Source organism: Artemia franciscana, chromosome 11, assembly GCF_032884065.1.
Source record: "Artemia franciscana chromosome 11, ASM3288406v1, whole genome shotgun sequence".
Taxonomy (NCBI): domain Eukaryota; kingdom Metazoa; phylum Arthropoda; class Branchiopoda; order Anostraca; family Artemiidae; genus Artemia; species Artemia franciscana.
This window is the reverse complement of record NC_088873.1, coordinates 8,311,366-8,325,626: the sequence shown is the minus strand read 5'-3', so window position 1 is coordinate 8,325,626 and position 14,261 is coordinate 8,311,366. Positions and strand designations below refer to the sequence as shown.

At 34.6% G+C, this 14,261-nt stretch overlaps 1 protein-coding gene across 2 annotated transcripts in view; it reads left to right on the top strand.

Annotated features, from left to right (window-relative positions):
• LOC136032760 (egalitarian protein homolog) overlaps window positions 1-14,261 on the top strand; it is a 90,866-nt gene that overhangs the window by 26,796 nt on the left and 49,809 nt on the right. For both annotated transcript variants that reach the window (XM_065713107.1, XM_065713108.1), the window contains exon 3: window positions 4,456-4,536. In XM_065713107.1, coding sequence (XP_065569179.1) covers window positions 4,456-4,536 — 81 coding nt within the window. The remainder of the gene's footprint in view (window positions 1-4,455; window positions 4,537-14,261) is intronic.

The following is a 14,261-nucleotide window of genomic DNA, read 5'->3' as shown; positions in this document are numbered from 1 at the left end:
TGTTGCAGGTTCTTTACTTTTCTATAACCGTGAAGGCTGCCTAGCAACACTATTCTAGTTAATATACATAAAGGAATGTAAATAAAACCTTTTTTATTAAGAACAATATCTATAATAAAATCAAACAACAATATTATCAAAATTAGCATAGCATGACTGCTGCGTGTACAATAAAGCCAACAGTTGAAGATACAACTCAGCTACCAGATGCAGGTACAACTAAGCCAACAGGCTTAATTACTTCTTATTTACTTTTTGCGAATAAACCACATCAAGCCTATTGTGCCAACTGCTAACAGAACTGAGCCACCATATATAAGTTTTTTCACATAAGATTTGTTTGGAACAGGGTTTGGCTCTTTTGGCTCTTGCAGAGCCTCAAAATCTTTGGAAATCTGAATTGGAGCGTCAACAAAGGTTTTTGTCAGGTCTTGATGATCTTTGAAGGGGTCACCAGAAGGAATCTGGCTCTGACTGGGTCTTTTCTTCCTTGCCAATTCCTTCTGAACAGGGTTTTCACTACAACCTATCGTTATCATTTCATTTTCGGTAGGTTCTGCTTCAAGAGCTGATAGCTTATCACTTGAAGAGGATTTAACTTGGTCATGAGAAGTAATAGTGACGATATTGCAGTTTGACTCTTTCGAAATTCCTTTATTAGGACTTATTAGTTCTTCTTCGTCCAGATCAAAAGAAATCATCCAAACATCTAAAGCCAGATCCATAAGGCGCAATATATGATTTTTTGTGCTGGAAAGAAGGTTAGGATTTTCCAGCAGAATTTCCAGGTCGGTAATGATGTGTTTATTTTGCTCAGCAAAATTCTTTCCAGCACATGTCAATAACTTGCAAGACCTAGCTATAGAAGAATCTTGTTTAGATTTAATCATTAGTTCAATTACCTCCTTGCCGTTCGAAGCAGAAACAAGACCTTCTTTCAAAAGAGTACCAAAAAATTCCGAATCATTCATGTTTAACAATGGTTTTGGCTCATCTTCAATTTTTATAGCGTGACATTTCTTGTTTAATGATCCTAGATACGCTTCCAAGTCAAAATTTTTCACTTTGCTGGTTTGTGTCCGTAGAGATTTAAGCAGATTAGAAAATATATTGACATCTTCGCCACTTTTAGCCCCGACACTGCAAATTATATTTACTACTTCCTCAAGATCTTCTCTCCCAAATTGCGATACAAGTTCAAAAATCTTGTTTGAAAAACGATCATAAGATGCACTAGTAATATCGCTCAAAAAGCTCTTTAGTACAGTTTTCCATTCTTTTTCATGTGTTTTCGATGATGATGCCGTACTGTTAGTCTTTGCCATAGTAACTGCAGTTTCCTTGGAATTTTCAACAGAATTTGCTTTAGTGATTATTGAAGATGGGCCACCTTTGCAGGATGTCTCATCAACTTTTGGAGCAAGTACATTTGATCTGGGGAGCTTTGAATTGCTGGACATCTTTTTTGACTTGTAGCTCTGAGTGGCTCTTTTCTTTTTAGCCAAATGCTTCTCAACAGGCTTTATACTACCACCTACGGTTACAATTTTGTTTTCGGTTGGCTCTGTCTCAAGGGCTGATAGCTTATCACTTGAAGAGAGGGCTGTATTTTTGGTGGGCTCTGTCTCAAGGGCTGATAACTTATCACTTGAAGAGAAAGCTGCATTTTTCGTGGGCTCTGTCTCAAGGGCTGATGTTGCAGATAATGGAATCCTGCTACTAATCTTTTGATTTTCATTCTTTTTTGCACCAGTTTTGGCTTCTTCTATAGACGAATGTTTTGGGACTTTTGATGTAACAATAATGTCATCTTGGTTTAGATCGATTTTCCACTTTTTTCCAACAAGATCGGTCAGATTCATTATTTTAAATTTATCTCGAATTGGTAGTTGAGAATTTTTTCCGTATTTTTGAATGGCAAAAATGAGCTGTTTATTGTTCTTAGAGAACTGTTTTCCAGCATGTTCAATGAATATACACGCCTTTCGAATCGCGATATCTTGCTTCATATCAATAAGTTGATTGGCAATTTCCCTGCCGAATTCATTGCAAATTAGGCCCTCCTTTAGAATATTGCCATAAAATATGAAAATATTCTCCTCAAATATATTAATTTTAACTTCATGAGACTCATATAGATCTCCAGTAGTTTTCTGCTCACTCATTTTCTGTTTGATAGAATGGAGCGTTACTTGCCTTTTACTCTTTTGACAGAAATATTTTCCGTATACAGCTTCTAAGCATCCATCAAACTGATTTGCTGTCTTAGCATCATTTTTTATGGATTTGAGAAGGCCAATGCAGGTCATTTGAATTTTGTTCGATGATTCAATGCCTTTTGTGCATATAACTTCTATTGCGTCCTCAAAGTCATCTTTACACAACTTCTCACAGATTTCTATGACCTTGACTGAATATTCATCGAAAAGCCGTTCGGCGATATTATTCATATAGCGAAGTAGTAAGGTTTTCCAGTCACTAATTGCTTTTGCCTCTTTGCTCTTGGGACAAACTGCTTCTTGTGGACTTGATTGGTTTACATCCTTTCGCTTTGAAGGTGGTATCCATGCATTCTCTTGTTTCGTCGTAAACTTGCTGGGATTCCTCGTAGGGATATTAATTGTTCTAGGAGGAGTAGTGAACTGCTGATAATCATCTGTTAGTAGGTTCGACTTAGAACTTTCTGTACCAAATACTTGTTTCTTATTGCTAACTTGATAAGACATATTTCTATGATCACTTTTAATCACTTTCTGTATTAATACTTTTCAAATGACCGTCACAGTGTGGGTCAGCATCTTATATAGCGAAAATGACGTCATGTTCCCTACTGTTAGGAAGTTTATAATTGAACATGACGTCATTACACTTTATTATTGGCCCTACTGTGTGTTGCTATAGCCCCACTTCTGTGGTCATTTCAACAGAAAGTGACGTCACTCGACTTGCACTATATGTTTTTACAGTCTTAAGTATCGTCAGGCTAACTGTACTACGATTATGTGGTTGTAATGTAATGTTTTGTAATCTAATCTGGTATGATATCAAACGACTTCAGATGATTCTTCAGAAGAAGTCACATGATTTTTTTTAATTCCAAGGCCCAAAAACTGAATTCTGCCACTGTGTTCTAAGCGGGTGCATACGGTAAGGGAAGGAGGTTTTCAATTTTATTGAACTTTTTGGAGGCTTAGGACTCATGGATGACACAGCAATCGTCCGCAAGTAAAATTATATAGGTTACCTGTATAGGGGTATCAAAACACCAAAAAATATAAGGGTGGGGGCTATAGCGATTTTTATTGACTTGGTTGTTTTGTTTTTTTATTGAACATGCGAAAAAAAGGGTATATCCTTTTTTTTAAGTTGAAAGCAACTGGAGACTGACCAGCCGCAGGCAGTATTTTTCGACAGGGGGGGTGTAAACGCCGGCTCCAGCCTATTTTTTTCTTTCTGTTTGACATGTCCATATTATATGTTTGAATTTTTAAAAGAGAATAGTAAGAGGGGCGGAGCCTAGACCCAATATTTGGGGATGTTCAATAGCTTACTTAATCTGGAAAACCCTGTTCAAAAATTTTCGTTTGACATCGTGCCCAAGAAACGATAGATTTTTATTTGAATGACAATTTGCTACTGTTTCATAAAAGTGTAAAATTTCATGATTGTGAATTGATATGATAGCTTTTAAGCCAAACAGCTCTGAATATTTTAATAATTCTAGCAGTATCGCATAAAAAAATATTGAATGGGTGCATGGGTCCGAAGTCCCTTCTTATCTATATATGCCGAGAAACAATTTCGATTTATGATTAGCAATCCAGCACAACCAAGGGTGCAATTAGAAATTCTATTCTCAAGGGGCCATCTCCCTCCAAATGGTCGCAATGCAAACGAACTCCTTGTTAGACCATGTGTGAAAAAGTGTACAGATTTAAACGTAATTTTTTAGATTTCAGTGGTGGAAGGGGAAAGTTTTAGCTTCTTAAATGATTCTTTAGTGAGTTTATCTATAACAGTATTTACACCATGTTTTGTATTTTTGTGTTAACTTTATATAAATTAACAAAGACAATTAAATGAAGCTAACAAACAAGAATTCAGTAGCAGTCGTTACATACTTCTTTTTTCTTATTGTTTTTAATAATTGGTAAATTCCGACTTATACTTAGGTTACTGACGACACGACTGCCTGTCCATGGATTATTCTTTATGGTTGATTGTGTAGGGCTAGGCTGTTTGACCTTTGCGATTGTATGGATGAGTAGGGTTAAGGCCTCATTCAAGTACTGATCTATATTAATTACTAATGTAGGAAAACAGTCTTCCTTTTCTCCTTTTGTCTTCTTTTTTTATGTGTTTGTGCTGTTGCATTGGTGATTTCTTCTTTCATTATATATTAGTTGATACATATATTGAGAATGGGAAGTTTGTTAACGTGTTCTTTTTTACTAGGTTTGTCATGACTGTAAGAGTGACAATGCAGCTTTGGTTACTGGCTGGAATGTTCAAATGCGAAATGTATTTGACACGCAGGTAAGTCTGTTTCTTTTTCGTTTATTTTCTTTTTGTTTCCAATTCGAAATTTCTTTAATTCCTTCATTGCAATATCGGTCTCTCATTCCAAGCTGCTTTTTAGGTTCTTTTTTTCTTTTTAATTCTTCCTATTATTTTTGCGATAAATTACAATTAATGATAGAGAAATGCAGTTTTTTTTTTCTTTTTACTTGCTTGTTCCCTTTTTAATAATTTGGGTTGACGTAATTTTTCCTTTCTTCTTTCAATGATTTTACAAATCGTTTCTTCAGGATACGTGTTACCAAATAAAATATCTTTCATCACAGTTCGTTCGAAACCGTTAAAAATTGAAAATATGCACATTCGTTTTCTGTATATTGGGGTTCCTTTGGCCCAAGAACTTCAAACCGATAGAAATAAGACGTTTTTGGACCATTTTATTACCTTACTTTCGGGAATCCTTAGTCCCCAGCCTAAAAATTTTGTATATTAGGGTTAAGTTGCCCAATGGTTCTATGCATTCAAATTTCAGCTAATCGATAAAAAAAAAAGTTTCTTGGGTGCTCCTTCAGGTGAGCGAATGTTTTTTTTTATATTAATTATTTTGTTTTGTCTTACTATTTTGGTCAACATAAGAATCCCAACGCAGCTGTAGTTATCGGGGGGAGACGTTAAAATGCAAAATGCATTTCACACGCAATTCAGCCCTTTTCTTTTCTCTTTGATTCCTTTATTTCGATAATAGTTTTTTATTCCATGCTACCCTCAGGTCATGTTTTGATTCGTGTAGAAATCAAAATTATTTTCATCATGTGTTCTAGTTTTCTGCGTCTTATCAAGGATCGTAGATTATATATATATATATATATATATATATATATATATATATATATATATATATATATATATATATATATATATATATATATATATATATATATATATATATATATATATATATGTATGTATGTATGTATATATATACTAGCTGTTGGGGTATATATACTAGCTGTTAGGGGGGGGGCGCTTCGCGCCCGCCCAAGCCCCCCCGCGCGCGTAAGTCGTTACGCGCCATAGTTGTGTCCACCTGTGAATATATATATATATATATATATATATATATATATATATATATATATATATATATATATATATATATATATATATATATATATATATATATATATGTTTTTAACTACGTAAAACTTGCGAATATACAACATTCTTCGATGTCCCATCGTCTGTGCATATAAATAGATTGTCAGGTTTACCGACTCTTGAACATGCAACATAAAATTGTCCATGGGAAAAACAATCCGTATTCAGATCTATACCTCATTATTCTAATGATTGCCCTTGAGCTTTGTTGATGGTGATTGCTAATCGAACATTCCCTGTCGCTTTGCGCCACCCCAACACCTAGTTGGTGGGGGCGCTTCGCGCCCCGAAGCCCCCGCGCGCGTAAGTCGTTACGCGCCATATTAGTTACGTGCCATTGTAGTTGTGGCCCTGTGTCCCACCTGTGGATATAGATAGATGTATGTATGTTTTTAACTATGTAAAACTTGCGAATATACAACATTCTTCGATGTCCCATTGTCTGTGCATATAAATAGATTGTCAGACCGACTCTTGAACATGCAACATAAAATTTTCCATGGGAAAAACAATCCGTATTCATATCTATACCTCATTATTCTAATGATCGCCCTTGAGCTTTGTTGATGGTGATTGCTAATCGAACATTCTCTGTGTCCCCGTCGTCATTTATATATCCCCCTGTGCCCCCGGTGTCCCCGTTGTAGTTGTGTCCCGGTCGTCATTTATATTCCCAGTATCCCGGTCGTCATTTGTGTCCCGGTGTCCCAGTCTGTAATTTCTCTTTGAACGTCCCGGTCGTCATTTATAGTCCCGGTGTCCCGGTCATCATTTGTGTCCCGGTGTCCCGGTCTGTAATTTATCTTTTAGTGTCCCGGTGGTCATTTATATGTCCCGATCGTTATTTGTGTCCCGGTGTCCCAGTCTGTAATTTCTCTTTGAGTGTCCCGGTCGTCATTTGTATTCCCTGTGACCCATGTCCCGGCCATCATTTGCGTCCCAGTGTCCCGGTCTGTAATTTCGTCAGTCGGCAAACATGACGTCAGTCGACAAACAACTTCATGACGACATACAGCTCAATCCTTATAATGACGTCAGTCGACAAACATGACGTCACTTGACAAACATGACGTCAGTCGACACACAAACATGACGTCAGTCGACAGACACACAAACAAACAACTTATTTTTATATATATATATATATATATATATATATATATATATATATATATATATATATATATATATATATATATATATATATATCAATATATTTAGCAATTTTAGGGGGTCTTTCGGCCAAATTTTGTAAAATAAGGCAAATTTTCTCAGGCTCGTAACTTTTTATAGGTAAGACTAAACTTGATGAAACGTATATATTTAAAATCAGCATTAAAATGTGATACTTTTGATGGAACTATTGGTATCGAAATTTTGGTGTTTTGGTGTTAACTATTTTGGTGTTTGGCATCGAAATTCCGTTTTTTAGAGCTTCGGTTACCATTGAGCCGGGTCGCTCATTACTACAGTTCGTTACCATAAACAATTTGAAAAGTGACAGTTTTTTAATGATTAGTTGAACTTACTCTGGATAGTCTAGTCTGTGTATCTTTCAGATTTAAATAATTATCTTCTGTTGCCCATGTAGCCTATTCATTAGACTCGAAAGAGGAATATCGACAGACCATTAAGGACTAATTTCACTTGTTGCCATTTTTTGACAAATTTGTATCCCTCAAACATCACAAACCTGTACACCTATATACGTTTGTGAATAGGTTCCAATAGGGATTCTTGTATAATTTTATTGTTTTAAAAAGTTTAAAAAAAGTTTTTGTTTTAAAAAGTTTTTTATTGTTTTAAAAAGTAGAGTTGCGAGAAAGAATCAAACTTTAGCGCAAGGAGCGGGGTGTCGAGGAGGAAAAGCCCCTTTCATATACGGAGTAATTTCTGTTCGTTTTAAGTTTTAATGTCGCTCCTTACTTTCATTTCAAAAAACTTGTTTTTTTTTTATTTAATTAGATAAGAATCTTTACTGTGCATAATGTTCTAGTGAAGACAAGTTAGGTAGTAATGCTGCTCACTCAATCTTACAGTGTTTAGTTTTCAATAATATTTACAAACAGTAAACCAAGTAAATAAAATAATTATCAGGCCTGTGACTATTTATTTCGATAAATATTAGAAAAACAGCGTCTATACAACAAGTCATTTAGTAAATAACAAGAAAGGGGGATGTACAACTGTTTTTGCAATAAGTCACTGCTTTTTACCACGGATGTGCTCCATACCCATACCTGAACGGTTAATAACCGTACCCGTATGAGGGATAGGGACCATATTAGCCATATCTACTTTCTGCATCTTCTACAGCCTCTTTGACTGGAGCTTCCACTTCAGATGTGTCTCTTTTGCCTCTTTAACCAAGAGGATATCCATAAGACTGATAAGTATAGCTGGAAGGAAAGCGAGCATAATAGCCATGCCTGCTTTCAGCATCTTCTGCTTCTTTGACTGGAGTTTCCACTTCAGATGCGTCTCTTTTGCCTCTCTACCCGTGTGGATATCCAAACGACTGATAAATGTAGCTGGAAGGATAGCGACTGTAATAGCCATGTCTACTTTCTGCATCCTCCTCTGTCTCTTTGACTGGAGCTTCCATTTCAGAAATGTCTCTTTTCCATCTTTGGCCACTGTAATAATAAGGGCGGTAATAAAACCCGTAATGAGTGGCATCAGTGTTCAAATCTTGACGTTCAGTGGCTGTTTCTTTTGTAACCAATTCTTCAGCCAATGCAGCAGCTACACTAAGAGCAATAAGAAGTATCTAAAAAAATGAATAGTTATATTATAGTTCGCTTTGAAGTATTGTGCAATAATTATACAGTATAAATGTTTGCATGACAATTCACACTTGTGAATATATTAGTATCGTATTAAATATTAATTATACAGTAATTGTAATTTGAAAGTGTTTAAATTATTTATTTGAAATAATGATTGTTTCGTAAACGTGTTTTATACAACTAGTTATACAGTAATTTTAAATATGAATTCAAGTATCTAACATTATATGTGTAATAGTAAAAGTTTTGTAAATTAATTACAATAAATCAAAGATATCAGTTTAATTCAGTGTAAAGTAATTGGAAAGACTAATTTGTATTGTGGCATTCAAAATCCTGAATTTCAAGTAGCCTAAAGATCAAATTTTCAACTCAATTTCTTAAAGACCAGGTAAATTCTAAGTCTCAGGTTATCACTCTAATCGAATACTATAGTTATTCCTAGTAGCGGAGTGTAGAGAAAAATAGAATCGATTGGTGTACATTCTTGGCAATCAATCATTGAATTCAAACTAGACTAGAGGGGAGGAATATCCTTTTAGGGAGCCCAGAGTTTTCATACTAAACAAATTCTACGGATTTAAGGACTTCATAAGCAGACGTCTCCTACAGAGAATATTCCTTGTGATATTTGTGAACATTCTATCTCGAGGCTATAAGTCTGATAAAACCGGAGTGGGTACTTGTGTATTATACGGCAAACACTCAAGTGTTCTATTTAATTAGAGCCTCTTTCTCTGACGCTCACTCCTAATGAAATATCAATAAATATGATGAAAATAAAATGCTTTAGAAACAAATTTGGCTATATATTTGTATATTAGGGGTGGGGAAGGGTGTAAAGTATATTGGGTCTTCATGCAAAATGTGTTAGGTATAATTATTTTGTATATTATGAAGTAAGAATTTTTTTATTATTTCAAACTGTCCAAATATTTTAACTCCCCCCCCCCCCAACGTGCAAATATAAAGCCCAAATTATGTATTTTCCATCTCTTCTGGCTAAGCTGAAAGAAACTAAAGAAGAAACTGGTGTGTTCTAGAGTTTTACACAGCGTAAACTTGAATGTTTACTGTATAATACAGAAGTGCCTCAGATTAAATTTAACAGACGTTGACATAGAAAAATCAAGAACGGACATTGTTTAGGTCATCGTTCATCTTTATACAGAAATTAGTGGTATTGGGTGTAAGCCTACTCACAAAGTTTATTTTTGCTTCTTTATACAACGATGCAACAAATTTATGCAGCAAATGCTCTCGAATGTGTATTTACCTTTAAAAATCTCAGAACAGATTATTAAACACTTTTATATATTGAGAGTTTCGGTACTAAAGACTTTATGTTTGTTTGTACTTTTAACATTTTTATTTGCTTTATTACTAACAAATATGTAACCTTAATAAAATATTTGACGTTGTATCCTTAAGTCTCAGTTGTCACAAAGCGTTCATTTTTAAATTTACCGGAGGTTCAGTTCCCAACCTTTGAGCATCGTACCGAAGTTGGCAATTATCTCCGAGACCATTCGTCTCAAGATGTACACTTGGGTTAAAATTGATTTGTCAATGTAAGAAAGAACTTGCAATAAATTGTTTTAAGAAGAATGTAATCAACTTGCAAGGTCAAATTTTATTTAATTACCAAGCTAACAGACATAGTTCGATCATCATCCATCTTAATACAGAAATTAGTGATATTAGGTGTAAGCCTACTTACAAAATTCATTTTCGCTTCTTTCTTCAACGAAGACAATTCAGAGAGCCTGGTACAACTGAATTAAATAGGAAAAAATTCCTTTATATATAGTTAAAATCAAATTAATCTGGGATGCTGATCTGATCTTTAAAGTGCGTTTCCTGGGTTTCACTGATGGTTTGAAGCGTAAACCCACAAAAAATTTTCATAACTTTTTACAGTTCATTTTGTTTGTTTCCCAATATGAAAATCAGCCATAAAACATTTTAAATTTGTAGAATTGAAGAAATACAATTTTTTTTCAAATGAAACTTGAAAAAGGAAGGTTGACATTAAAATAAAGTGGACATATATCATTTTTTAAATGAGCGTGGCTTCCCCTATCTCAACTTTCCAGTTGTTTCTCCAAAGTTTTATATTGCTAAACTAAAATCGTCTGTGAGTGCAACGTCTGTAGATACTGGGCAATACCAAGTATTTTATTTATTTTACTAATAAATTCATTAAATTAACCAATTTATTTTACTTAATAATTTTTTCAAATGACCAAAAGAGCGAGACTACTAAAACTTAAACTAAGAGAAATTATTTTTATGTTTGAGGGGGTCCTTGTGCTTTAATCCCCCGTTCTTACCTTGAACTTTAATAATGCTGCGCTGACAGCGTTTATGAGTGCAACAAAGGTACAACCAATTGTCTTTTAAAGCATCTCTACTGAAATTCGGAAGAAGTTCATTCGACTGGGAATTGAAAGTTTTAGTGCCCTTTTCATGAGTCAAAAGTGATTAGAGGGCAACCAGCCCCCCCCCCCCCACCACGCATCTTAATTCTCCGAACACATCCAATCAAAATTCTGAAATACACATTTTGTTTAACATAGTCTATAGGTCCAGAAACTCTAATTTTGGGGATGTCAACCCCTCCCATAGCCCTCAGGGCAGGGACTGTAAGATGTGCAATTCGCCCATTGCTTACATATAGTGTTTGTTATTGGGAAAGAGGGCATGTTCGAACTTTAGTGCTCAAAAAGACCAATGGCATTCAAGTAAGCTTTTGTATAATGTTGAGAGAAGTGTTGAACTAAATCAAAACACATTGTGCGCATACAGATTGTCAGAAGGGCCTAACTCAGGAATGACGGAAGGCATTAAGTTGGAACTTTGAGGGAATGAAAAGAGGGACGATCAATTGGCCAAAAAGGAAATATTTACACGCTACAACTACTGCTATTACTACTGTTGCTCCTGCTACTACTACTACTACTACTACTATTACTACTACTACTGCTGCTTTTACAATTACCGCTTCCGTAGTGACTAGTGCTAAGGCTGAGGATATGGAAGTGATAATATAAGGAAATGTTAAGAGGAAAGCTGAACTAAATCAAAACATACCATGAGCATACAGATTGTCAAAAGGGAGCATTAGCAATATCTCAGAAACAGCACGTTGTATCAAGCTGAAAATTCCAGGACATCATATTTGGGATGTTCAACTGACCAAAAGGCAATATGTGCAAAAAACTACTACTACAGATATATATGCAACTACTGTTACTGCTACTGCTAATACAACTCTAATGCTAATGCTCCTCCTTCTACTATTAGTAATTCTACTATGATACCAGTACTGCTAAGGTTAAGGATATAAAGGTAAAATCTAAGAGAATACTGGGTGGAAAGTTTATGTTCTGAGAATGTCTTTTGATTGAACTAAATCAAAACACATAGTTTACATAAAGGGTGTCAAAAGGTCATAAATCCGGAGTGGAGTAGGATATTAAGTTGGAACTGTCAGGGAGTGTAATTTTACACATGGTAGATTATTCTATTTTACTCATGCTCATTTTTGGCTTAGAGTTCTTTACTTTTCTTTGAAAACTTCTTTTTTATAAAAGATTAATTACTCTTTTTTTATTGACAAAGTCTTTTTTTCATGGAAAAAGAAAATAACATTTCCTTGACACGAAATCTTGACACAAATAGTAGCCTATTGTTTAATTTTAGTTTTATGCCTCCTCTGATTGACCTGAAAAAAAAAATGCCATTCGCAAAGGAAATATCTATGCTCTTTTACTACCTAGATAAACTTACACTCTTTTGATTTAGTTAAATTGCCAACTTAATACCCGCTATCGTTCTTTGAATATTGTTGAGATATCTTATTGGAATCCAGCGTTCAAACGCCGCCTTTGATTTAGTTTTAAAGAAAACATTTAAATTTTAAGTATAATGAGCAAGTTGCGTGACTGCGGGGGGTTGACATACCCTAGAGATATAGTTGCTGGACCGTTCAAATATGCTGAATATAATGGATGTCGCAAAATTTGTATCGGAAGTGTTTGGAAAATTATTGGCTAAGGAGGAGGCTATTTGTCCCCAAATCAATATTGACTCTTAAAAAGGGCGCTAGAGCTTTAAATTTCAAGTCAAATTAGCTTCTTTATAAGTCTCAATGACATTACTAGCTATGATAGAGTAGCGCTGTCTATGATATTACTTATATGCCCTTTTGAAAACCTGCAGGCATTTAGTCTTTTCGTTTTGATTGAAACTCCCCCTAAAACTTTCACCTTAAAACTCTTAGCGTCTTCAGTTACAGTAACCGTGTAGGTATTATTAAAACTAAATATCTAGTGTCTTCTGACTAGTTCAAAATCCGCCATGACTTACTCTGAGAGGTCTAATTTAATTAATTATCGCCACTCCTAAATATAGCTTTGTCACCCTTTTGACAATCTACGTGCTCATAGTTTTCTTTTTTTTTTAGTTTAATATCCGCCTAAATGTTTCTTAAGAACTTCAACTTAATTGACTAAGCTTCAAATTAAAGCTTAACACCATCAACCATTCCTGAATTATTGTCGATAAGTCCTCTTAACAGCCTTTTTGGGCATGGTTTGTTTCGATTTAGTTCAATTAAGTTTCAATATTACCCGAAATTTTCACCTTAATACCTTTAGCTTTAGTCGCATTAGTAGTAGCAACGGTAGTAATAGCAGAAGTAGTAGCAGTGTGATCAATGGTAGTAGCCAAAGCTTTAGTAGCAGTAATAGTAGAAGCAGTAACAGTAGTATTAATGGTAGTAGCCATAGCTTTAGTAACATTAGTTGTAGTAGCAGTATGAGTAGAAGCAGTAGCTAAAAATATTGTGTTTATAGAAGAATATGCAAATAATAATAAATAAATTAATTATAAATAATATGCAAATATTGTGTTTTGAGTAGTTCACAACTTGCCTTTTGACAACCTGCATACACACGGTAGGTTGTGATTCAGTTCACCTTCCCCCCTGAAAATTCCCTGAAAATTACACCTTCATACCGTGAAGCATAGTTAAAATAGTAGTAGTATTAATAGTAATAGCACTAGTACTAGTAGCAGCAGAAGTGTTAATATATTGCCTTTTGGTCAGCTGAACCTCCCTCTCAATTGCTGGAAGTTTCAGCGTAATACAATTAGCAATTGCTATAACTTTGTCGATATGTCCTTTTGATAACCTGTATATTCATATACTTCTTGAAGTTGTTATCCTAATGCTTTTAGCTTTACAATTAGTTGTAATAGATGGAGTACCGTAGTTTGAGTAATAGTAGCAGTTAAACTAGTAAATGTAGCAGTAATATTAGTATGTCTTTTGATTTAGTTCTGGTTTTCAATATTCTCTTAAGTTTTCACCTTCATATACTTAGCCTTAATAGTACTTAATAGTATCACAGTCGTTGTGGTGATAGTAGGAGAAACAATTGCAGCATTAGTGTTATATTAGTAGTAGTAGTCTGAGTAGTAGAAGCAGGATTAATAATAGTAGCAGCATGTACATGCTGCCTTTTGGTTGAACATCCACCTCATGATACTATAGAAGTTTCACCTTGCTACGGTAAGCCGTTCCATAAATATTGCTGATGTGCCTTTTTGACCCTCTTTTGACGTCTTTTTCAACTTAATGTCTTAAGTATTACGAGTTGTTGCAATTTAAGTAGTAGTTGGAATAGTTTAGTTTAAAATTCGCATTTTTATGTAAGTTCATATATATATATATATATATATATATATATATATATATATATATATATATATATATATATATATATATAT